This window comes from Myotis nattereri (assembly GCF_964212035.1).
Source record: "Myotis nattereri genome assembly, chromosome: 1".
NCBI lineage: Eukaryota > Metazoa > Chordata > Mammalia > Chiroptera > Vespertilionidae > Myotis > Myotis nattereri.
Window position 1 is genome coordinate 9,647,731 of NC_138075.1, and position 26,755 is coordinate 9,674,485.

The 26,755-nt window shown below is 41.9% G+C and overlaps 1 protein-coding gene across 4 annotated transcripts in view; it reads left to right on the top strand.

Annotated features, from left to right (window-relative positions):
- Nucleotides 1-26,755, top strand: part of UNC79 (unc-79 homolog, NALCN channel complex subunit) — a 226,455-nt gene that overhangs the window by 178,812 nt on the left and 20,888 nt on the right. For all 4 annotated transcript variants that reach the window (XM_081097313.1, XM_081097312.1, XM_081097314.1 and 1 more), the window contains 6 exons: nt 297-470; nt 3,167-3,235; nt 6,179-6,289; nt 12,998-13,102; nt 19,327-19,404; nt 25,202-25,291. In XM_081097313.1, the coding sequence (XP_080953439.1) occupies nt 297-470; nt 3,167-3,235; nt 6,179-6,289; nt 12,998-13,102; nt 19,327-19,404; nt 25,202-25,291 (627 nt within the window). The remainder of the gene's footprint in view (nt 1-296; nt 471-3,166; nt 3,236-6,178; nt 6,290-12,997; nt 13,103-19,326; nt 19,405-25,201; nt 25,292-26,755) is intronic.

Sequence of the window (26,755 nt, forward strand, 5' to 3'; positions counted from 1 at the left end):
AGCATCATTCATTGTATCTCTTTAGCACCTAACCATGCCAATTGTAGATGTTTAAACGATGTTTTTCTTACTTACATTTCCCCTTTTCACACTGAGTCAATGATCACAATTTTTCCTCCTACATTTGTCCGACTGTGTTGATTTTTCTCTGTACTCCTGCCAATTGCAATGCTTATACAGTAGGCACACACACAATTATAGCCTGAATGTGTGATTTTTTAAATTGATCTTTACCAAGTAGCTTCACAAATTCCCACGCTGTTTCAGCAGTTGATCGCCTATGCTTTTGTTTTTAGGGCCTAAATAACAAAAAGAATTTGCCAGCAGGGGGTGCTATGATACACTGTTTGGAGAACATTGCTACCTTCATGGAAGCTTTGCCCATGGATTCTCCTAGCAGCCTCTGGACCACAATCAGCAACCAGTTTCAGACATTTTTTGTCAAGCTGCCTGGTGTTTTGCCTCTGAAGGTAAGCTGAGCCCAGGATTTCATTTTAAATTACTTGTTTCTGTTTGCAGATCATCCATCTTGTTAGCCCTGGAGTGGAGAAGATTATTTAGGTTGTTCTCTCTGAATGACCGCTATATGCAGTGAGCATTTTGACTTAGTGATTTCATGTTTCCAGTTTATAGAAAAAATTGTCAAGTGGATATTAAGTAAATACTTAGGTAAATGAATAAGTAGTTTTCTCTAACAGGAGACCAGACAAATAATGTAAAGCTTCAACTTTAGAGAATTATCTAAATGGAAGTGATTGCTATGTAATTGGTGAATACTGTACTTGTAAGACCAAGATGATTTTCTTTTCTTTTTTTTTTTTAAACTAAGATGATTTTCTTGATGGCTTTACACCCTCCTCTCTCCAGCCCAACTTCCAAGAATACACACACAAGGGCCTCGCTGGAAATCTGATAGCCTAAGAAACAGTTTCAACATGAGTCCACTAAACGTGAAAACAGAATCCTATACTGTTGAAGCTGGAAGGGACCTATGAAAACCATCCTTTCCAATGTCCCCCTTTTCCAGATGGGGACTGCATATTCAGAGAAGCAGTGGCAGCGTGAGGATTAGCACTCCCTGATGCCCAGTCCAGTGTCCTTTCCACGAACAGACTTCTAGAGTCCTTTTAAAGCAGGGGTGACTCGAAGCATTCAGGGCTCTACAGGCACTTGAATCCATTGCTATGTCTATGAACCTCATTTGCTCTATGCAGATCACAGCTAGAAGTATTCAATTTGTTAATGAACCACTTGTTAATCTGACAGGTGAAGTTACATGTTGGCAGCTCCTCTTCTAAATTGACTATCACGTGTATGTAAAATGTTTCATAAAGACCAATCACCTCTGATAATACCTTTTTCCAAATTGGCAGGTTTGGAAAATGTGACCCCCCGCATAGGTTCTGTAAGGTTGATAATCCAGGGACCCTTAGGTTGGTGCTGCTTTCTTTGAGTTTGAAGTTACGTGAGAAGCAGGAATACTGAGATCTTTACTATCTCTCACATCTTTTGACTCTTGTCTACCCACAAGTCGGAGTAGCTGAATAAATCCAAGCAGAAGGATTAGTGCTTTGAAACCATGTACGTCTATAGCTACTGCACATGCACACGTAAGAAATCAAGTACACACGTTTTAAGTTGGTCATATGGAACCTCCCTAGGACCAGAGAGCCATCTGTTGCTTAAGAGGAGCGGTAGGGCTAGCCTGGTAAATTCAAATGCTGATAGGCTGATGCTATAGTCAAAATATTAAACTTGGCCCCTGGCTAGTATCCTCAGTGGTTAGAGCATTGGCCTGTAGACCAAAGGGTCTTAGGTTTGATTCCTGGTCAAGGGCTTGTACCTGAGTTGCGGTTTCTCTCTCTCTTCTCTCTCTCTCTCTCTCTCTCTCTCTCTCTCTCTCTCTCTCCCCCCTCCCTCCCTCCTTCCCTCCCTCCCTCCCTCCTCTCCTCCCTCCCTCCCTCCTCTCCTCCCTCCCTTCCACTCTCTATATAAAAAAATCAATGGGAAAAATATTCTTGGGTGAAAATTAACAAAAAGAAAAAAAAAATTAAACTTGAACACTGACCAGGTGGACGTGTTGCCAGGTGCAAACAACTGGCAAGTCTAAATTGTGACCTTCAGTCCTGTCCACAGGGACCACCCTGACTGCCCACAGGAGTGAAATGAGATAAGGAATAAGAAGAGTCCAGACCCTTGCAAGCTGGAGAGCACCAGTCCCTTCCTACAGGGTCAGCTGCTGCTCCTCTCCAGCCAACTGTTCTGTGGGAACGCAGGCCTCATGCTGTTGATCTTCCCATGTTTTCCAAAATGTTATTTCCTGATTTTAAAAACGCTCTAGGGACCTGATGAGCAGCCAGTTTTCAGCCCCTGTTCAAAGTAATGTAAATGTCACATCCACTCCTATGGATATTGAGCAGATTAAATAGACGGACGTTTCCCTTGGGAAATACTTGCGAAATAACTTTCGGAACTTCAGAACATGTGTGAAAACTGCCCTGCTAGATCAGATCTGGGCCCTTTCTCTGATTATCTTCTGCTTTTGTTGTTGTTAATCCTGACTAGAGAATATTTTTTTCCGTTGATTTTTAGAGAGAGTGGAAGGGAGGGAGGGAGAGAAGGAGAGAGAGAGAAAGAGAGAGAAACATCGATATGAGAGAGACACATTGATTTTCCCCAGGGTTTTGTTGTGTCTTTTGGTAGCAGAGGAAGGGCAGATGAAACTGGCTTTTATTTGGATTAATAAGTCTAATGGTTTTAAATCAATCTAAGTTTCTTTTCAACATGGCCTTTAACAAATGAGTGTAGATGTGGGCACATTTAATATCTACCTATTCACCTATGTTCATCCATCCATCCATCCATCCATCCATCCATCCGTCTGTCTGTTTGTCCAATTCTTTAATGCTGATTTTATTTTAGGGATATATCTTTGAGAAATAGTTTGTAAACTATGTTTAATTATTTAACTGTTTAACATTGTTTAATACATTTTTTTAAAACCTGAGAATGATGTTTATCAACATGAATATATGGCATGGAAAACTATAAGGAGGCAGCTATGTCTCAGATTTTGTTTCCTAACGTATATGCTTATAGGAAATATATGAAGCAAAGATATATTAAGAAGGGTACCGACTTTTACTTTTTTGGTATTTGTTCACAGTGTTCTTTAGATTCCAGTTTGAGAATTATGATTTGCCTCTTGAAGATCCCCTCTACCAATGCCACAAGGGTATGTATGTTTCAGACAAACAAAACCAGTTGGTATTTAGTTATGTTTTCACCTGCAAAGCAAGCACGGGCAGTGCTGAAGAAGCAGTCACTGAGAGCTGAGTGCTTCACTTTCAGTCTCCTTCGAAGTGCCTAGTGTGAAGAGCTCAACTATATCGCAGTATCATTTTTAATAATTGGTCCTCTTAGTTTGGGGCCATGTCCATCAGTCTGTCCTCCGTACGATGAACAAGGTGATCCTTCTAAACACAGATCCCATCACATTAGTTCCTCGCTTTAAAATCTTTGATACTTTCTCATTTCTTTTAGGGTAATGTCCAAAATGCTTTAATGTAGCATAAGAAGAAGGTACTTCATTAACTTGCCAGCCTACCTTTCCAATTTAGTCCTCGGCTACCTGTCCCATCCCCCATGCCTCCTGCCTACTTTCAGAATCATCATCATCATCAAAACAACAACCACTGTTTCTGAGCACGTATCAGATGGCAGGCATTGTGCTAATGGCTTTGCATTTATAGTCTTATTTAATTTCATACTTCCTTGCCTTTGCTTAGGCCATTTCCTTTACCTGAAATGCTGTATATCCTTGTCAGTGAGGCTAACGTCTCAATCTTCATAATGAGAATTTGAATTTCAATGAAAAACGCTCATATTCTCTGTAGCAACTTCCTCCTATATCATATCCCACAGTGCGTGATAGATCTCTCTGAATTAGCTCTTATTTTGTACCGACGTCTCCCCAGTGAGACTGAGCTTCATGAATTCCAGCACTGCGTCCCGTTCACCTATGCGTTCCTGGCTTCCCTTCTGGGCTGCGTTATATGCAGTGGTGCAGTGGTTTGTACTGCAGTGGCTTGTGACTATTAGTTAATATACCAAGAAGGCACATTTCCTGTAATGTTTACCTTGAATGTGCTTTCACAGACTCATGGTTGATGCTGGAAAGTTGCAAAGAGATCATTTGGTCTAATCTGTTCGTTAACAGGTAAGGGAAAGGCTCAGAGAGATGAAGTCTTGGCCAAGGTTACAGAGCTGGTTAGTGGAACTTAGGTCCTTTGATTCCAAGTTCCTTGATTTTTTCTGTTGCACCATATCGCCCCATCGCCATGCTGCTTTGCTGGATGAAAGAGCAAATTTCTATGTAGGTTTGAATTGAGGTTTCTTTATTTCTTGGCAAGCAGGGATGTGTTATATATCAACAGAGACATATTCCTGTCCCCATTCATCCATCATCCAAGGCGACATTTATAGAGAGCAAAGAATGCTGATTCAGCAGTACTACTTCAAAGCGTTTCTTTTTAAGATTTATTTTATGTGGCAAGTACTACATGGGTTTATGTGGGGAATACAAACAAATTAAAGATATAATTCCTACCCTCAGGGGCAACTCACAAGTAATGAATTCATTTTTATATCAATAAGGAAAAAGGATCTTAAAATGACCATATCCTTTGATTTAGTCATTTATTTTCTGGGACTCTATTCTAAGGAATAAGAAGAAAATGCAAATATTGTGCAAAAATCTATTTATTGGGATGTTATCATGAAACGGACTTTGTGGTCATTGAAATGGATGATTATGAATAATTAAGTAGCATTGGACATTACTTTTATTATTATATTAACAAAATGTAGGATTGTTTATGTGTAAGATTTCAACTTATAAACTTGTGTGCCACAAAGAAGAGAAATAAAACAAAATGTTATCACTGGGTGGTGGGATTATGGATGACTTTTATTTCCTCATCTATACTTTGTACAGATCCTGCATTTACACAGGGAGCAGGTATTACTTTCATAATCCAGACAGGTAGGACTGTAGAGGTTCAGAGGTAGTGGGAATAATGGCATGGGAGTCTTTTGGAGCCCAATCTAAATAATCCTGCCTTCCCCACAGAGCAATTCTGCCTCCGGAAATTGCCCCGGAGTTTGGTTTTGAATACCATTCGATATCTGCATGGCTTTGAGCAAGTTACTTCCTGCTTAACTGCCTCAGCTGCAGCATAGGGGTGCTGAAGCTTCAGAGTTACGAAGCAGATCACAGCTCATAGTGATGGAGGGCTTACTGTGGCCAAGTGCGTTACATACGTTATCCCCTTTAATTCTCACAACAGTACAGTGACGTGGAGGGCATTGTTATCCGCCCTTTGCCGAGGAGAGAACCAAGTCCAGAGAGGTTAAGTCACCTATCCAAGGCCACAGAGAGCTAGAGTTTGAAAGCACGTGTGAAACTCTAGCCCTGTGTCCGTACCTATTGCGGCGTACTGTCCCCCAGGACTGTTATAAGGAATTTGAATAAGAGAAACTATATGAAAACATCTAACTCTGCCTGATACTGAGTCGGTGCTCCATAAATGTTTCTGAGTGGCTTCAGGAAGCGTATGGATTAAAACCGACCCTTTACGGGTGGATTTCTGATGGGGAAAGCAAAACTGACGATGCCTTTTTGATGCTAACCTTGGCAGGAAGCTGCGTTATGATGAATTGTCTCTTAGCTAATCGTGCTTTGGTGCTCACGTGCTAGGGTTGGTTTGTGCTATCTAACGGAGGAGACAAACTTTGAGAGGAACTGGATCTGATGAACCCATAGAGTCCTAGGGGTTCTGAGAAATAGAGTGGGAGATCTAATGCAAACCTCTCCCAGTCTCGGCACCTGGGGGTGCACACGAGGACAGCATTGGAGTTAGGTGGGTTTAAAAATGATGCCGGCTGGAAAAAAATGCTTTCTTAAAGCAATAAAATGATTAAACCATGCTCTTCAAGCCACTGATTGAAGGTGTAGTTCTGTTCTTGTTAGACCAACAGCGTTGGTACAGTAGCCACCTGGCAACAGATTTTAAATAAAAAGAAAAGAGTGATCCCATTAACGTATCATAAGACTTTTAATACTTTTTAAAATGAAAGAGTCAGCAATGGATTTTATTTGGCCCCAATCTCATTGCAGAGTTTGTTGGAACCGTTTTCAAAACTGCTCAGCTTTGTAATTCAGAATGCTGTCTTCACTCTGGCCTACCTGGTAGAGGTGTGTGGCCTATGTTACCGAGCTTTCACTAAGGTAAGTGTCATAGTTGTGTCAAATCCCTGTTAGGCTAATTGCTTCAATATAGTTTTAAAATGGGTAATTCTACTGAGGGCTAATAAATATCATTGGAAAGAAACACTTTACATCTACATATATAAAAGCCTAAGTGACTGTCTGTTCGACCGTCCATCCGGTAGCTATGACACGCAATGACCAACAGGGGGCAGATACTCAATGCAGGAGCTGCCAAGCTGTGGTGACTTGGCAACTGCGGTTCTTAGGTGATGCACCTGGAACCAGGGAGGAGGGAGCCTGATTCCAGAGTGCATCACCCGAGAACCACCCTCTTGGAATCCAGGACCCCTCAGGGGATGTCAGTGAGCTGGTTTTGGCTAGATCCCTGCAGGCCAGGCCAAGGGACCCCACCAGTGCATGAATCTGTGCACCAGACCTCTAGTATGTACATAAAATGTCTTAAATATGCAAGTTTGGAGGATTGAGAATCATATAGTTTAGAAGAGAAGAGCTCTTTAAAAAAATATTTTTATTGATTTCAGAGAGGAAGGGATAAGGAAAGAGAGATAGAAACGTATTGATAAGAGAGAACCATTGATCGGCTGTCTCCTACATACCCCGACTGGGGATTGAGCCCTCAACCCGGGCATGTGCCCTGATCAAGAATCCAAACCATGACTTCTTGGTTCATAAGTTGATGCTCAACCACTGAGCCAGGCCGGCTGGACAAGAGAAGAGGTATTTTGATTGAAATGAGATAATAGTCTAAATGACCTCTTAAAGTCCTTCTCAAGTTTACCCATGATTAATGGGCTAGCCATCACTACATATTATTTTATACCCAAAGTAGAAAAAAATTAGGCAGCCATTTGTAAAAGCCTGTGAAGAGCTCCTTAATTCGCATCATTTATCTGTCTCCCCAGGGCTGGGTTCTCGGCCTCTGAGATTGTAATCTCATCTTTTGTCATCTTGCCTTAATAATGCTTTCTCTATTGCATTAGATTTAGATCCCCTGCCCCACCACTGGCGAAGTGGAAAACTACTGCTTGCCCAGTGCATATAGCAGCCTTGTTGCAGCTGGTAGACGCTAATGGAAAAGCAGGAGGCATTTCTGTCCTTACGAACAATGTGCAAATCTTACTTCCCAATTTCCAAGTTTATTTTCAATGGGGTCTCTGTTTCTGCTGTTTTCTTGAATGTTCAGAATGCTCCTTTATTCATGTTGTTCACTTCTGTAAGCCCTTTATTTTCCTCATAAAAATCTAATTTTATACCAAGGCTTTAATTCTATTTAAAACATAGTTGTCTCATTTCTTTCCATTTTGTGTCCACTCTGCCATGTTAAGTGTTCCGTGATAATCCTCTCTTTAGTCTTTCTGATTATAAACCATTACTCTGTCTGGAATGATATGTTTCCTAACTACCAAAATAATCAACATTTTGTCTTTTTTCAAATCCTTCCTGAAAAATAACCTTTTCCTTCTTTTTACTTAAAAAAAAAAAAAATAGATCTGTAGGACACAGCACCAAATAGAATGAAAAGATGCTCTGTATTTAAAAGTCATTTTCTTTATGCGTGATTTATTTAAATCAGTGCATTTTCCAAAGGAAGAACCATAATGAGTTAGAATTTATTAAGTTGTCCAGTATTGGTATTAATGACAGGGGAACTTCCACCAATTTGAATTCAACATATTCTTGGATTTGAATATTCACTATACATTATTATCCCCTCATAATCGATCATAACTTTCAGGGCCTCCCACATCCTACTGTCATCACCCTTTCTCATTTTTCAACTTGAAATGAATGTTACTTACAGAAAGCTTCAATCTAGGGTGTACCCACCTACTGCGTAGATAATGAGAAACTATCGGAAACTGTTAAATAGCAGCATCTAATCAAGCCTTCTCTCTATTTAATAAAAAGAAAGGGCATGGAAATGCAAGGACTTGGGGACTTCTCTTTCTGCCAATCTGGCATCCTAGATAACCTGAAAACTGCCCCCCTTAAACACCAGAAATGCTGGATGAAATAAACATGATTTTTAAAATAGAGCTAATTTTATAAAAATGAAAGGAGACAAAAGTGCAGAGGACATTGAGAACCAGAGGGTAAGCATAGAAGCTGATAGTGTAGAAGTCTCGAGATAGGGAAGGGGCGGTGGTGCTTGCTTCGGCAGCTTAGTGGCTTGAGTTTTAAAGTCCACACAGAGAAAGGAGCTGAGGTCTTGGGACTATTTTAGGCTGGGCGTTGGAACGGAGTCATCCCCAGCAGAAAGTCAGGACCCTTGACAGGCTATCCATTTGGTAAAAGGGTGATTGGGAAAGAATATATTCTTATGTGGAGGTGACAAAGAATGGGATCTGTATAATCTGAGAACTGAGAGAAAGATTTATAGTAACTTTGAGAATTAGTAAACATGAACCTACCTTTGAACATGTTTAGAATTTGATTTATAATACCTACATGCTCTGAACTAAAAAGCCAAGTAACATAGGTGCTGAGCAAGGAATAGCATTGGAGTGTCTGGCAGAAGCAAACCCAAAGTCAATCCTCAAACCCCTCTGGAGGGATATGCTTTCGACTTAGGCCTAACAGGATTTCCACAGTTAAGATCCTGATGATCGTGAGCCAGATTCTAAAATTATAAATCATATGAAGAAATAATCCACCATGAGCTAGATAACAGAGTCAACAAACAGCAAGGTTATTTTCCCCTAAGGATTTCCAATATCAGAATGATGTGATAGAGATTATAAAACATGCTTAAATGATAATCACGCAAAGGAGAATTAAAAACATGAGAAGAGATTTAGTCACTTAAAAAAACACACCCAGAAAGATTTGAAAAAAGTAGGAAGTCTAGAAATGAAATAGTCACTGACATAAAAAACTTGATGGACAGGTTAAACAGCAAATTAGACATAGCCAAAGAGGGAATTGGTAAGATGGAAAGTAGAACTGAAGAAGCTACATAGTATGCAGCAAAGAGATGAAGCGATCACGGTGAGAAAGAGAAGTGTTTCAGAGAGGGAAAATAGGTTTCTTAGCAATTCTAGAATTTATGGAAGTCATTAATGCTTTGATTCAGGAAGTACAATAAGCACTAAAAGTATTACAAATAAACTAAAAATTTACCTGCTCATGTCATAGACTACATAAGTAAGGTACAAATTGACAGAACAACCAAGACAGATAAAATTTTTTAAGAGCAAGCAAGAGAAAAGACACTTTGTAGATAGACTGACAACAAACTTCTCAACAGCACAATGGAAGCCAGAAGATGATGGGGAAAATGTCTTTAAAATTGTGAGAAAAAAAATAATGGTTCACCTGGAATTCTCTACCAGTTAAGCTATTATTTAAGAGTGAAGGCTAAATAAACTATTTGGAAAATTAGAAATTTCCTAATATATTTTTAACTGAAACAAGTACTAAAAGATGTATTGCAATACATTATGAGGCCAATAGATAGTTGATACCGACCTGATGGAGATACAAAAATTCTGAAGGAATAATAGCAAATTAAGGATTTTTTTAAAAACCAAAGCCTCATGACCTAGGGAGGATTTTCTTGAAATGTAATAGTGGCTTAACTATTAGGACACTTATTTATGTCACCGTGTTACCAGATTAATGTAGAAAAACTTTTATCATTATCTCAGCAGATAGAAAAGAAACACTCTTTATAATTCAGCATCCTCTTACGATAATTCTTGTCCAACTAGGAATAGAAGTAACTGCTTTAACTTGACAAAGGCTGTTAATCAGAAACCTCTAGGAAGCATTATACTTAATGGCGAAGTGCCAGCAGTAGTGCCTTTACAATAATAAGACAAGGATGCCTGCTACCACTGCCCCTATTCACTCTGGCCCTGCATGTCCTACTAAGCTCAGTAAGACAGGAAGAAAAATCCAACATATTGGAAAGGAAAGGAAAAATAAAACTCTCACTTTTGGTAGATATGTGATTATAAATGAACCAAAGAGAATCTATCCATAGGCACCTTTTTATAACTTTTATAAGAGAGTTCAGCAAGGATGCTGGGTACAAATGGATACCCAGAAATTACCTACCTTAATATTCAGCTACAAATGATTATTCTAGTAAATGTACTTTAAAAATGTCATTTATTATGGCAACAAAAAATCTATCAAAATCTGCAAGAACTTTATGGAGATAACCAGAAAATATTATTAAACAACGTTTAATAGAAACACAGCTCATGTTCATGGATGAGGACCCAGCATAATAAAGAGGCTTATTCTCTCAAAATAACCTATACATTTAAAAATTCCTAGCCTTCCTCCCTGATAAGAATGGAATAGATAATTTGAACCTATCCTCCCATTTAACTTAAAAAGTTTAAAAAAGTGAACAGAATATTTTTTGAAAACTTCTTAAAAGTATTGAAAGGCTAACCAGATATAGAAGAGTGACCAGGCTCAGATCTGGGGGAGCAGAGGAATGCAGAGATGGGAGCCCAGCGCTGAAGGTAGGTGTTTGCCTCTCTGGAGGAAGGGACTGAAAGTCTTAGCCGAAATTCTGGAAGGTTCAGGCTAGGGGGACAGAAGTCACAATCCAGGATCTGTCAAGAGTGGGAACTCTGCCAGGAACTCCGTCTAATACGCCCACCCTCACATACACTGTTGGTCAGAACCACAAAGTAAAGATAACTCAGAAGTAAACTTGCCCTCTTGTGGTCACAGCTGGGTGTCAAGTTCTTTGGTGGCCGAAGGTAAGAAAGTACGTCTCGTACGTTTATTAAGGTAACCCTGTACCTCTAGTGCCTCCAGGTACCCAGCAAAAACAAACAGAAAGCTCTTTGGAGGAAGATGACATTTCAGGCCTCAAATTATTTTTAAAAGTAACTTTTAAAAAAGCATCCAGCACACAAAGATAACTGGACATATGAGGAGGCAAGATAGCATGGGCGAGAATGCGTAGAAGAAAGAAAAGACAGTTGGATACAAACCCACAGGGTCTCCAGGTTCTTGATTGTGGTTAAGAAAGGACACACAGGAGGCTTCTAAGATGCTTACATGAGCTGCTGTTTGACCTGCTGCTGGTGCTAACCCACTTATCTGTACACTTAGGTTTTATATACTTTTTTGCATCTGTTACAATTGACAATAAAAAAGACAAACTGATAGGAGGACAGATCGATGGGTTTGGGTATGTTCATGCACATTATTAATCCGTTTAGTTGAATGAATTAGAGCTGTGTGTATCAAAAGGGGCTAATTTAAAAAAATGTAATGTAGTGAAAAATTATAAGTTGCAGAAAGAGATGCAGAGTATGATACCATGATAGGAAGTTAAAAATATGCAATATATGTATGTATAATGTTATACACTACAATAGAAATTTAAAACCATGCAAAAATAATATTACACATTATAATGGAGATAAGCATTGGACATTATAATAATAAAAGCATAATATGCTAATTAGATTGGACGAAGCCAGGGCTACAAGGGAAGCCTGGGTCCCAGGTGCCTGCGGATGGTGGGAGGGAAGCCAGTGCCGGCAGCGGGGGAAGGAAGGCCTACTTTTGCACGAATTTCATGCATCAGACCTCCAGTACTTTATAATAATACTTTATAATAGAAATCTTAAAATATGCAAAATAATACTAATATAATACATATGTATTAAAAACATACATGAAATAATAAGCAGATTCAAAATAGTGGCTACTTCAAGGAAGGGAGAAAGAATAGAGAGCACTATATAGGTACCTTCAACTGTTGCTGTGGTGTTTGATTTATTATTTAAAAAATGTAAAATCAGAGCAAAATGTTACGATTTGATGAAGTATATAATATATTTCACCTCTTTATTTTTCTGTGTGCTTAAAATTATCCATTTAAAAAGTATTAAGTATTCGAGATCCTTTAAGCAGTTGTACATATTTGTCTCTAAATAATTTTCAATTAAAACAAAAATCTTTTAGATTTGTTTAATTTCTGCAATGCTGGGAACCTATATCATTTCCTGTGTATAGGAACCAAATCCTGTGACTTCAGTATTGAAGAGCAGACCTGTTGTTTTCTTATCCATTAAATGAGGAATGGGGAACCATTTCTTCTGCCAAGGGCCATATGGATATTTATAACATCATTTGTGGGCCATATAAAATTACCACTTTAAAGATTAGCCTGGTATATTTGGTCAAACATTTCATTAACTCACCCCTAATGCCTTGGCAGGGCCAGACTAAATGATTTCTCAGGCATTATATGGCCCACAGGCCGGACATTCCACACCCTGCATTAAATTATGTGTTCTCACCTGGCCGGTGTTGCTCAGTGGTAGAGCATTGACTTATGAACCAGAAAGACATGGTTCAGTTGCCAGTCAGGGCACATGCCCGGGTTGTGGGCTTGATCCCTGGTAGGGGGCATGCAGGAGGCAGCTGATCAGTGATTCTCTCTCATCATTGATGTTTCTATCTCTCTCTCCCTCTCTGAAATCAATAAAAATATGTTGTAAAAAAATTATGTGTTCTCAGTGCTGCAGTAAACTCATACACACAAAAATGCCTTTAAAATTTTTTCCTTTTTAGTTTTAATTTTATTTATTGAGGACAGTTCATTATGCATTTTTAAATAGTATTTTTTATTTCTGATCTATGAATCTTTTAGAAGCTCTTTTGACTTTGATCTGTTCTAATTGAATTTTAGAAATTGCTTACCTCCTTCTATGTTGTTCTATTTAGGAGCGGGATAAACTATACTTGTCTCGTAGTGTTGTTCTGGAACTCCTGCAGGCCCTGAAGCTGAAATCTCCTCTGCCAGATACAAACCTCCTTCTGCTTGTCCAGGTAGGCTTATGGCTTGTTTGTAATACTTTCATGAGATCCACTCATATTTAGAAAAACAAGGAAGCTATGGGACATATGCATAAATCAAATATTTCTGTCCCTGTGTGTGCCAGGCAATATGCTTTACATATTCCCCTCACTTTATCCTTACAGCCGTAGGAGACATTGGTTCTGTACCATAGATGAGGAGACAGGCTCAGGGGGGTCAGTGACTTGCCCACGATCACATAGCTGGCGTACGCAGAGCCAGCATCCGGCCTCAGGGTCTGTTCATTGTGGAGGGCAGCCTGGTCAGGCTTTCTGTCACTAGCCCAGGTGACCATAACGGCTCTGAGCGTTTTGTACTGCCTCTTCTCTCTCCACACCAATCTAGTCTTCTGGCTTATGGCCACGTAGTTGAATTTTGCTAAAAGTCTACTTTACATCAGATCATGCCCTGCATTGAAAACCTACAGTGACGCTGTAGTGCCTGAACTACTGAAGCCTTTCATTATCTGGACGCATTTGACTACTCAGCAGTATTTCCCTTGACAAATATTTACTCACCACCTATTTTGGACTAAGTTTTGGGAATATAGAGATGAAAAAGGCATAAGCCCAGGCCGATAATACGCTAACCATTGTGCAGTATGTAAAGTACTAGGAGCAGGGAGTGGCCAACTCAGCCTGAGAGATGGAGGAAGGCTCATTAAGCCATGATGAGCCTTGACTTGGGGAAGGTGCTGGGGAAACAAATATGAATAAGCCATGGCCCCTTCCTTCCAAGATTTATTATCTGGTGGGGGAAGGTGACAAGCAAAAAATCTCCACCATAGTGTAGTGGGTGTGTACTGAGTGTGGAAATGGTGTAGAAAGGAGACTGTGTGTGTGTGTGTGTGTGTGTGTGTGTGTGTGTGTGTGTGTGTAGAAGTTGAGGCGTTTACCCGGAAAAAGAGGAGGAAGGATACCTGTCATTTGCCATTTAATACCCACCACTGGGTCCCCTGTCCTCACTAGTATATAGTACTCGTCCTTAGGACCAGAATTGAGTTCCTCTCACAGCCTTGAGGTTTAATGAAGAGTTGGTATACCTTCAATGGGCCTCAGTTGTCTTTGAAGAGCCTCTGGGGGCACATTGAAGCTCTGTGAGGGCAGCGATTGCTGGAAGGTGACAGCCGCGGGTGCCGGGCATGATGTAGTCAGAAGGAAGTGGCTCCCATTGAACCACGCCGCTAGGCAGCCCAAGAGGAGGGTAGAAGCAAAACCACAGCCTGGAAATCTCTAAGTTCCTGAGGCCGGGCAGCTGTTGAATCTCCCAGTGGCTGCCATAGGCCAGCCCCTCCTGCTCACCCATCAGCAGCTACACCGCTTTTGAGCACAAGCAACTCTGACACAAGTGACCGTGAAGGTTAATGGGATCAACACTGATTTGGAGGGGAGGGCGGTGAACTGGGCTTCGTGAACTCGCCACGGGAGAGTTAAGGCTCGCAGGTCCCGTGTCTGGAAGTCACTTGCTTCTGATAGTGTTTTGGTTGGCGACCTCCAAACAGCCTAGGTTTCAGGCCCGGAAGGTGCTGTCCTGTGGGCATCGGGGAGCAGGCTCTTAATTGGCCCCGGTTTCTAGCAGAGCCAACCTACGAGGCTGATCTTCTCGGGGGTCCAGCCCCGACGCCGCGACTGCAGTGGGTGGCCGGTCTTTTGGAGGTGCATTAGTCAACCATAATAAGCACTTGTCACGAGACGGCAGAAGAACACTGACACGTTCAATTGCCCAGCGCTCAAGGGAACCATGAAAACAGTGATTATTGCCTCACAGCGAGGTGAATAAATAACAAAAACAAATTAGTTTTAGGAAGAAAAAGGGCAAAAATGTAGGCTCTTCTGACTGACTGTGTTTTTTGGACTCTCAGATACCATGTCAATGAATTCCATTTCATCTTTTTAAAACAGATGTGTATTTGTCACTGAATCATTCAATTTCACAAATCTAGTTGTAAAATTATTTAGGTTGGAGAGGTATTTTGGAGACATTTTGAGATTGTGCCCATGGAGAACAACTTTATGAATATTTCCACCTCCAACGAAGTATGTTAAGCATTGTGCCATTTTGAAGTAATATACCTTTGTTCTATAAGCTTTAGAATAAACAATTTTCCTTACTGAGAGCAATAAAAGGAAGGCATACTTAAAAGTTCCCGTAGCTGCCCTGTGACTCCTGGCTAAGTGGTGGAGAGAAGTCCTCTGTGGGGCCACTCCTGGGATGAAGAAGCACTTGTCTCTCTTCATGAATAGCGCATCTTTCTATAGAGGTTTCCTATTCCTTTTCCTCTTGCCCTTGACTGCCTGGGCCCTCCAGGTGTCCCCTGGGGGATCGCACAGGGGATACCTGCTCTCTGGTGGCTTCTCTTAGGCCAGAGAATCCAGCCTGGAGTCAGAGAAAGCTCTTCCCTTTCCTGGGGCGGCACAGCAGGCCCTGGCTCCCGGAGGACCAGCTCCCAATGTGGACACGTAATGTGTCTGAGGCAGACAGTGACGTCCTGTAAAGATATCAGGGCCCCCCATCTGAAGCAGTGGGGTGGCTTGTTTAACTGAAAATGAAGCTTGGAAACAGAAAAGAGAGCAATGTTTGGAAGGAAAAACTCCTCTGGGGAGCTGTCATACGTGACATTAGCCCCATTAGTGAGAAGTCGGTTCCTCAGACCTTGGCTTTACCCTGCATTCTTTCAGCCACCAGGAAAACACTACCGTTTCCTCTCCCTCTGGAGTTAATAACTTAGAAGATAGATGAGCTGATAGAGATGGAGCTGTTTCTAGTCTCATAGATAGACTGTGCCTTTGTTGTTTACCAAATACTCTCGGTAAGCATCCCCATAAAGAACAATGAAACACTTGCCCAAGGAATGTGAGGCAACCCAAGTTCTAAACATTTCAAGACAGTGACTGATCTGTTTTTTAATTCCTAGAATTTCTTGCTGGAGGCTGGTTCACGGAAACTTCCCAGCCACTAGAGTGGGTGTCCAGCCCTGACTCCTGTTAGTTTTCACTTACTTATAAAGGCAGGTGACCTTGGATGTTCAAGTGGATTTTTTTTTTTTTAAGAAAAAGAGGCATGAAAACAGGAAATAATTTGCAAAATAGAAAAAATTGTATGCATTCTTCGGAATCTAAAATGTCAACCTTCAGGGTGTGGTTGTCTGCACTGTGGACCACGGCTTTGTCTTACTGTTTTAACTCAGACCTGTTGACAGTTTTGCTCTCAACTACATGTTTTCTTTTCTGCTGGCCTGCTGTAGATCCTTTGTGTCGGATGTCATTGCAAGTGTTCTCAAGGTGGATTGAAGCCGAGTTTTCATAATAAAGCGATAGCCCACTAGCAGCCACCACACAGGCTGTAGAAGCTCAAATCCAAAAGAACGTCCTCAGCTCCCATTATGTCAAGAATAGACATTCTGCTGATTTGCATATAGCACACCCACTGTGTGGGATATACCTGCATGTTCGGGTGTGAGAAATCGTGTGGGTGAAAGGTTTTCTTTGAAGGATAGGTTAGTTGTGGGCTGGAGGACAAAGAAGTGGCAGGGGCACGCTGCTGTTTTTAATTCACAGGCGTATGCGTGTTGGGTTATTAATGTTGAGTTACCAACAGTCTGCTCACTCTTTGGGATGAGAGGTGGAGATACTATTTTGAGTCTCATTTTGATAATGAAGTTAGTAATGACACATAATGGGTACTGCGTTTCTTCTGTGTTCTTTGGTATTGGGGCAGGCGTGCCTATTTCTATCTGAAAGTATAAAATTCTTCCTTGTATGGTAGTCATCCTTCCCTCCCTGACTTTAGTTACATCTTTATATTTTGAGCGATTCTATAAAATTATAATGGCGTTTTTCAGTTCCTGGTTGGCAGCTATATAAAATGAGGAGAGGAAAGTTTCCTTAGTCGCAGATACCATGTTAAAATGCACTGGATTAAAATGCATGGGTGAAAAATAAATAGTAGATGGTTTCAGGCTTAGGCACTTTTATACTCTTGACTCTCCACAGACCTCCATAACGTTTAGAGTGGTGACTTTTAATCAATTTTGACTTCTAAGAGATCACAGATCAGACATTTGAATTTGGCCTCATACCGTGAGCCTACACGGTGACAACCTACTTACATGATGCCACTCCTTCCCCTTGGTAGGTGAGAGAGGCTTCTGCTGAAGATCAAGAAAGTTGAAGTTTTGCTTCTTCACGAATCTTGTCTTGCCCTCCAGGGCACAGCCAGGCCAGAAAGCATGTGTTAGGGGCTGAGGCCTCTGGATGCCCCAGGGAGACTCCCACTCCCTGGGCTCCCTTCCTCACAGCTGTCTGGCCCTTGGCCTCTATTCGCTGTGCATCTCTTGTTTCTGTTTTAAAGAAATTAGTTAAAATGTTGGTGTCTTGGCAGAGGTTTGGGAACTTAGCTCTAAGTAGTTTGTCTAAATTGCAGACTCAGAGAGCTTTTGAAAATATATTTTATGTGGAAAACTAGCTGCCAGGATTTTGGGAGCTCCTTCTTCCCACCCTATACTTCTGTCAGATTTTTTACTTACAGGTTTTGGCCAAAGGTATAGGCTTTACTTTTTAAAAAAATCCTGATTACTTACTTTTCCTTGTATTAGAAATAAGCCCAAATTAGAAGAGCAGACATAAGCATTCCTGAATAAAATAATGGAAAATTTTAGGTTTTCCCTGGGTGTTACTAGCTGCCACTTTCTTTGCCAGATTCGTGGTTACCGGCCAAGGAGATTCTTCAGTGTCTGTAACTGTATTTGAGGCAAGAGGAAATGACAGAATGTGAGCGTGGAAATGTGTGTCCACGCCTGCCATGCGGCTTTCAGAGACAGCTCTGCCTGCTGTCTCCGCCGCCCCTGCTCAGTCACCTGCACGGAAGCACCTTTCGTGGAGGAGCACACCAAGACCAGCTGGTGGCCTTGGCCAGGAAGTCGCAGGGCTTCCTGACCTCAGAAGGCCTTTGGCTATAGCTCCTCCTTGTTAGCCCAAACCTGCCGCCCGTTATAATGCTTTGATCCTGGCCCCTGGTTAGTCTGCATGTGCTGGCTCCTGTTCCTCACCCGGCCTCCGTGAGATTTTCTCTACCACCCTGCCCTGCATTACCTCTCCCCAGTTTCATAAGGTCTGAGCCTGCCCAGCTGAGCTCATCTCGTTGCCTCGACCCACCCAACTCTTCTGTGCTCTTTCAGTGTGTGAGTGAAGTGAATTGGGAGGAGCTGTCAGTGCCAAAGCTTCTGTCTGAGCCTCTGGACTCTGCATAGCAGCGGCTTTGGGTCCCACAGTGATTGGAGCCACTGAGCAGAGACCAGGAGAGAGAAACTGAGGCTAGGAAATAAAAGCTCAGAGCAAATTCAACAAACTGCATGTTTAACTTTCCCCCTAAAACCATTAATAAATAGTTGGGTGTTGCATTGTGGGAAATACCTGTAGATATCTGTAAAGAAGGAATTAAATTGTCATCTGGCAAATCCATCCCCATCATGATCTCAGTTGTACATCATTGATGAATCACTTCATTTCACAAACTCTTGCTGAGCCCTTCTGAGATGCTAGGCTGGAGTCTAGTGCTGGGGCGAGGTGCATTGAGGCTGTGCTCTCGAAGAGCTCCCGGCAGGTGAAGAAATAGACTCATAGGTCATTGCAGTCTCATGTCATGACTGCTACAATGGAAGCATGTGAAAAGTCCCGTGCGCCACAGCAGGAGTGGGGGCCATTATTAGCACAGAGGCGTGAATGAAGGGGGGTAAGGAAGACCAGATACGCAGGGGACTTGGAGGGGAAGAAGCAGCTAGAATCCTCACTCTGCGGTTCATTGTTTTTCTGTTTTCATTCTAAAGGTATGATATAATGCTAGAAGTCTGGAAAAACCTATGAAAATTTAGTAACTGTCAAGAGTGCTGAAGAATAAATAGAGTAATGTTGGAACTGATCTGACATTGCTGACAGCTTTTCTTTCTTCCTTGACCAAATGCACGTTTCCAGTGCCACAGAGCTGTCTGGGTAAAGTAAGAATCAGTGTGTTCATCTCAGTACGATGATTCTGAATTTCTCATAGGAATCAGCTGTCATGATTAGCAAGTACCATAAATCCAGGGCAGATTGTCACAGGAGTAAACATTAATGAATTTAAGCCAAGTTAATAAAATTATAAACTACTTATTACTGTCCAAATGCCCTTAAAAATAATTATCCTTTCAATTTCTTATTAGTTTATTTGTGCAGATGCTGGAACCAAACTAGCTGAGTCAACAATCCTGAGCAAGCAGATGATCGCCTCTGTACCTGGAGTAAGTCCCAACTGAATTCATTGTCTACGTTTTATGTTTTCTCATTTCCTCATTTAGCAAAGAGGTATTTTTGGCCTGTGTCCTGGTTCACTTTGATAGAACAAACACTGTAAAGTTGAAAACATATTAGCATCTTTTTAAAAAGAGAACTAGTGAAAATTTAAATTAATCTCAGCCCTTGGAAACGTTTAATCCCAGGAAACATGAGTAAAATTGAAGCAGCTAGTTAAGGAGAGGAAAGGAATTACCAGACGTAAAGAATAGATTTGGCATTGACAGTGTGGCTCAATTGGTTGGAGTGTTGTCCCAAAAATGTTGCGAGTTTGATTTTCAGTCAAGGCACATACCTAGGTTGTGGGTTCGACCCCCAGTCAGGGTGCATAGGGGAGGCAACCAATTGATGCTTCTCTCTCATATCGATGTTTCTCTCTCTCTCTCTCTCTCTCTCTCTCTCTCTCTCTCCTCCTTCCTCTCTCTCTAAAAGATCAATAAAAATATATACTCAGGTGAGGATTTAAAAAAAAAAAAAGAATAGATTTGATTCAAGTTCCATTTTTCCAGAACCAATTTTCCTATACTGGCTCCCACTAAGTAATTTGATTTAACTACTTCTAGAAAGAAATAAACATTGCAATACCTTCTTTTCCTTTATAATATTTTCTTTGAAAATTAAAAAATTTCCATTATTATCAACTAGTGAACTATTTGGTAAAATATGTTAAGACTAGAGGCCCAGTGCACAGGTGGGGTCTGGCTGGGCCTGCGGGAGGAGGAGATGGCGGGAGGTTGGGGCATGTTGACCAGGTGCCAGTAGCCTTGGGGAGGGGCCATGGGTGGTTGGCTAGCCGGCCCTGCCTCTGATCAGGGTGGGGGACCAATCTGGGGTGGGGCCAGCCAGGGGGAGGGGCTGCAGGAGGTTGGCCAGCCAGCCTCACCCCTTATTGGGGTGGGGAGTGTGTGATCAGGGGTGGTGAGGCTGGGGGGGGTGGGGCTGTGGGCCAGTCAGGGTGGTGGGGGCACATAGGGGGTGGGGACGGCCAGTGGGGAGGGGCTGCAGGAGGTTTGCCAGGGCAGCTGCGGGGAGGGGCTGCAGAAAGTGGGGTAGGGGTGTGATCAGGGGTGGGGCTGGCCAGGGGGAGGAGCTGCAGGCCAATCAGTGTGGTGGGGGCACATAGGGGGCAGGGATGGCCAGGGGGTGGGGCTGCGGGAGGTTGGCCAGCTAACCCCGCCCCCTATAGGGGTGGGGGTGCGATGGGGGGGCAGCCTGGGGGAGGGGCTGCGGGCCTATCATGGTGGGGTGGGCCAATCAGGGGTGCCCGGCTGGGGAGAGGGGCCACAGGATGTTGGCTGGCCGGCCCCATCCCCTGATCAAGCCAGTTTGCTGGCCACAGTGGGCATCACAGCGACCAGTCATCGGTCGTTCTGGTTGTTACAGATGCTGGCTTTTTATAGATAGATAGATAGATAGATAGATAGATAGGTAGATTATCATTGACAGGATTGAAGATGAGAAGCCAGCAAGTTTACTAGAACAAACTCAGAAACTTTAGGGATATTGTTTATTGAAAACAATTATTTAAATTTTCAATAGAAAAAATTTAATAAAGAAAAAGGATCACTTATAATTCCTCTGCCTTAAAATGAGAAACTCTGTTGTTTTATATTTTTCCCCATGTTTTGATCTATTCAGTATCGTAGCTTATTCCCATATTGTTGGAAATTTATATACTTTCCACTTTCCACCTTTATTTTGAATTATATCCTTGGGACTCATTCCTTAGTTAAAGAGTAGGGATATATTAATGGTACATAGTCTCATATTGCTTTCCAAAAAAGTTTTATTAATTTACATGTATAAGTATACCAGTTTTACCCTTAACACTAATCATTTCTTTAAAACTACTGTTTATATTTTTTTGATGGATAGAAATTTTGAGAGCGGAAAAAATAATCATTCAACAGAGATAATTTTACTGCTAACATTTTAATGAATGTTCTTTCTCTTTTTCTGTGTGTTTAAACACAGTTTGGTTCATGTGGCATAAGCATTTCCCCCAAAGTTTAATGGCTGCGGAGCATTACCTCATGCGAATGTACCACAGAACAGTGATAAAGCGTGTAGGGACTAGAGTCACAGCCGAGAATGAGATCTGCCGCTTACTATGTGATGAGGAAAGTCAGTTAACCTATGATTCTTTGATTTATATTATCTGTAAATTGGGATATAACAGGGCCCAATGTCTAGGTTGAGGATTGAATAAAATAATGCATGTGAAGCATATTAGCATGGTGCTAGCATGCAGTAAGTAGTGAGTAAAAAATAACTATTAAAACTAATATTAAAAAACATTAATTCTGTTTGGATATTTTAGTTATTTTCAGTCTTCTGCAACTGTAGCTAATATGCGATAAACATCTTCGTGCTTAAATCTTTGTCCATAGTTTAGACTATATTTTTATAATAGATTTCTGTGAGTTTAATTACTAGACTGTGTTTTTTAAAGACTTTTTGATAGTAATTAGGGTAATGCTATGAGATAACATGCCAATGCTCAGTGACTCAACGCACAAAGCTTTTGTTTGCTTGTGTGACGCTAAAGGGGGTACCTTGATTAGTAGAGGGAGGAGGACTTCCATGTGAACACGTGGGATCAGGTTCCTTCCGTCGTGTGCAGTCCTCTACAGTCAGCTGACGGCTGGGAGAAGAGGAGGGAATACGGCACACAGAAGGTTTCCATGGGCCAGGTCTAAATGTAATGTACATTTCTTCTACTCGATCCCACTGGCTAGAACTCAGTCACATGGCCACACTTAGCTGCAGGGGAGGATGGGAAATGTCTAGTCTCTTCCTAGGGGAGAGAAATGGTTCTGTGAGTAGCTAGCCAGTCTCTGTTGCACACTCACTGGTTTCCGTAGTGTTTAGTTCTTTAAAACTCAGTATTTGCTACCTATGTGATAGCTTAAAAACAATACCCTTAATATATAAAAGGCTTATTGAAATCCACAAGTAACAGACACACATTTCAATAACAACAAGAGAGCAAAAATAGTTGTAGGAGCCACAAATAGAACACTTTCCAATGACAAATAAGTCATTCAAAATGTACCTTTTACCCTCACTAGCCATCAGTGAACTGTAAATTAATATAAAATATCAGGATATTAAAAATATAAAAATTAAAATCAGCTAGCAAATCAGCAGGTTTCTCTTACTGAAGAAAAGTATGGATGATGAAGTGAAACAAGCTTATAAGCTCCTGCTGGTTGTGAGAAACGGTACAGCCAGGTCCTCGGACGGCCTGCTGAAGAACAGTTTGACCGCTTACTTCTGTAAATACGTTCAAAAACACACTTACATGTGCACCTAAAGAACTTATACAAGTGTGTTTATTACAGCAGCATTTAAAATAACAAACAAATGGCAATATAATGAATGCCCAGCATTAGGGTTTTGTTTAAATAAAACACGGTGTATCTACAAGGTACACTGTTATGTGGCTACCAAGGTAAGTTTTCAAAGAATATTTAATTCACTGGAAAATGCTTCTGATAGATTTAATATAAAAGCAGGTTAGGAAACAGCCCCGGCCTTCTCAATATTGAATGTATGTGTGTACGCCATAGGCACGGGGAAGAGCTTGGAAGGACGCAGTCGCAGTGGCTGCCTCACAGGCAAAGGGCAAGACTTAGGATGATGGTGATTTTCCTTTTCCTTTTTCCTAATTTGTATTTTCCAACTTTTCTACATTGCACATGTGACTTTTACAACTTAAGCAATGTAACTTTAAAAGCAGACAAAAGTTTAAAGGAAGAATTGGATATGATTCAATTCGTGTTTTGGGGTTAGAGTATGTTTTCAACACCTTTATCATTAGTTTTCCAAGTGAAATAAACATAGGCCTTCTAAAGCAAGTGGAATGGGACTCTTTGGTGTTGTGATTTTTTTTTAAATAACACACCTAAGGTTATACTGATGTTTTGCAGATTTTAAAAAAAGGGGTGTGTGAGAATGATATGCTTTATTTTATAAGTGTACATAGCTCACTAAGATGATCCTGACTATAAAGTGTATTTTAAGTCTTTTATTAGATGTAGTTGCTGGCCTCTAGAGCAAACGTAACTGAGTAATAGTGAAGTCTTTGCTCTCATTTTCCTTTTTTTGCAATTTAAACTTAAAAGACAAATATTCAATGCCGCTCCTCGTCATTATTTTCTGTGACATTTGCTTTCTTGAAAAGGAACAGAATATTGCCTGTGAAAGAAACAAATCCCTTTCAGGACACGCAGAGTGTGTGCTCCTGTTTGCATGACATGTGAAAGGTCAGAGAAAACGGAATACATCGGGGGGAAATCCTTTCTTGCATTAAAGGATTAATATTCCAAAAGCAGGGGCACAATAACCTTTTATAATTCCTTCACTTGATTTCAATGAAAAGAAGAAAACCTTAGCACATGCAAAATGCTTGGAGAACTCTCCGGCAGAACTGCCAGTGACCTTATTCTCCTGTTTGTTATCCTGTCAGCGGGACTGGCAGGCGTAACATCCCGGAGGAGAGAGGAGGTGCTACAGTTCAGGGCCGTGCAGATGTGCATGAATATGGGAAGATGATTTCTGACTGCGTGAGCGAGTTAGATATATAACGTTCCCGATTTTCCTAAGGAAAGCTGAGGAAGGCCTAGGCGCAGAATGCCGATGGCTTCAAAGACGGCCTGCTTTTGATCCACCGTGAACCCAGCCTGTGGGTCCTCCCGTGCAGCTTTGATGTAGCAGCCTGTCTGCTCATTTCCCTTTTCTCTGCTTAGCATCCTAAATTCACTGCCTTGCTCGGAGAGAGCAGGCTTATGCTGTTTACAAACCCGAAGCACAAGTATGCTTTCTTTTCCTAAAACCTGCAAACATGCTACTGGCGTCTGGGGAAGATGACCATTTTGCTTGTTTATTTATTTATCCCCAGCAAGAACACAACAGTAATACACTTATCTATTTAATAGTGTACGAGTTGAGTTATAAATGACTTGACTTGAATATAAACAGTCTGGCTCTTCCAGCAAACAGTACTTGTTTATATACTTTTGGGTTTTTTAAAAATTTTAATTTATTAATTTTAAAAAAATGTTTGTATTGATTTCAGAGAGGAAGGGAGAGGGAGAGAGAGAGAAAGAAAAAAAACACATCAATGATGAGAAAGAATCATTGATCGGCTGCCTCCTGCACGCACCCCACTGGGGACCGAGCCCACAACCCAGGCATGTGTCCTGATCAGCAAACTGTGACCTCCTAGTTCACAGGTCGGTGCTCAACCACTTAGTCATGCCGGCTGGACTACATGCTTTTGTTTTTAATAGGGAAAGTCAAGATTCTGCTGATGGAATTTGGTGTCACATATTTCATGAGTATCTAAGACTCCCTAGAGCGATAACGTGCTGCAGTTTTAGTGTGACTCCTGTCTTGAAGACGGATGCTAATGGCTTTCCATAGGCTAAGCCTTCATATACCAGCCGCTCGAAACACAATCTCCCAAAAACCAGTGCGATCGCCCAGTGGACAAAGGCATGTCGCCCTGTCTCCCATAGGCTGCTTCTTTGTTCTCCACCACAAACCTTGGATCAATGTTTGTCCCAACTCCGGGCAGACAATCACAGGCTGTGCCGAGAGTAATGGAGTGAGTCAGAAATCTAGAAAATGAAACAGCTCATTAGCAAACAGCGTGAAACCAGAGGGAGACAGTCACGGCAGTCAGGGCAGAGGTGAAGGCGTGACTCCGAGCGCACGCCCAGCCGTGTCCTTGTGTTTCAGTGTGGCACGGCGGCCATGGAGTGCGTGCGGCAGTCCATCAGCGAGGTGCTGGACTTCATGGCAGACATGCACACGCTGACCAAGCTGAAGGTAAGCGCGCTTCCACGTGCCCGTGTCTTAGGTTAACAACAACAGTCTGAGAGACGGGACGGGATGGGAATCCACCGTTAGCTGGATGCGCCCATGTCTGGGAGGCTGAAGCCCTGAGTCCCACCTCTGCACAGAGTGAGAGGAGAAAGGAAAGGATGTTTGCGTGGCATCGGCCATGTGCCTAGCTTTACTTTGGCCGTTTATTCAGTTCTCACAGCGCCCCTGTGGAGGTGTTACCCCCATTTTACAATTGTAGAAACCGAGGCCTGAAGTCATTTGCCCAGGTCACTCTACTGGTCTGTGGTGGAGGTGGGGCTGACCTAAGACTGTAGTGACTCCCAAGCCATTCGAACTGCACTTGCCATGTAGCCTCATTTCACTACTTAGGGCAGTGGTTCTCAACCTTCTGGCCCTTTAAATACAGCTCCTCACGTTGTGACTCAACCATAAAATTATTTTCGTTGCTCCTTCATAACTGTCATGTTGCTACTGTTATGAATCATAATGTAAATATCGGATATGCAGGATGGTCTTAGGCGACCCCTGTGAAAGGGCCGTTCGGCCGCCAAAGGGGTCGCGACCCACAGGTTGAGAACCGCTGACTTAGAGCCTCAGTTTCCTCATTTGCAAAACAAGTCTAGTGATACCTACCTTCGCTAATGGCGACAAGGTTTAATGTGAAGTAGTGCATGTGAAGAGGCTTGTAAACAGTCACACATTATGCAAACGTAAGCCATTAATGGTTTTTATCTGCATTGAACCTGTCTTCTTCAAGAAAATAATTGAAGACAAGGGATAGAACAAACTGTAAGTAGCAGATGGGCAAGTTCCCAGTGACTTTGTTGAGCTTATTGCTGGTGGTGCAGGGTGCGATGAATTGCTGATGCAAGTCAACCTCCCTGCCACGAGTCCACTGAAAGATTGATGGTCCGAGCGATCTGAGACAGGCCCTGGACAGAGGGCAGAAGAGACTCTAACCATGGCCCAGCCAGCAGCCAGATTGCAGTCTGGCACTAAATGATTCCTTTTTGATAAACAGGATCTAGTCAGGCCAGAAGCTCGTCAGCTAAAAATATGGCCCCTTTATCACCCAACACAGTGGCCAGACTGCTCACATGGTCCAAGTGTTTCTTGGGACAGCAATAGATCTGCACATCCTAGCGGAAAGTAGAATCAAACTTTAAAGTGATGATTTCTCAGGCTATCCAAACCTAGCCATTTCCAAGGAAGCCCCCCTAGTGTTTGAGCACACGCTGGTTACTGATTGCTGAATCGGGTCGCCTACACTTAAATGGCTTCCATGTACAAAGAAGAGGGGACAATTGTTACCTAAATATCTTTAGCTCATGTTATATAGCCACTTTCAAAATAAGAATAAGAAGCATCCATGATGACCTAAAGGTCGGGGACTACAGGCATAATCCACCTCTCTGATTTTCCTTTGTATTAGCAAACAGATGAGAA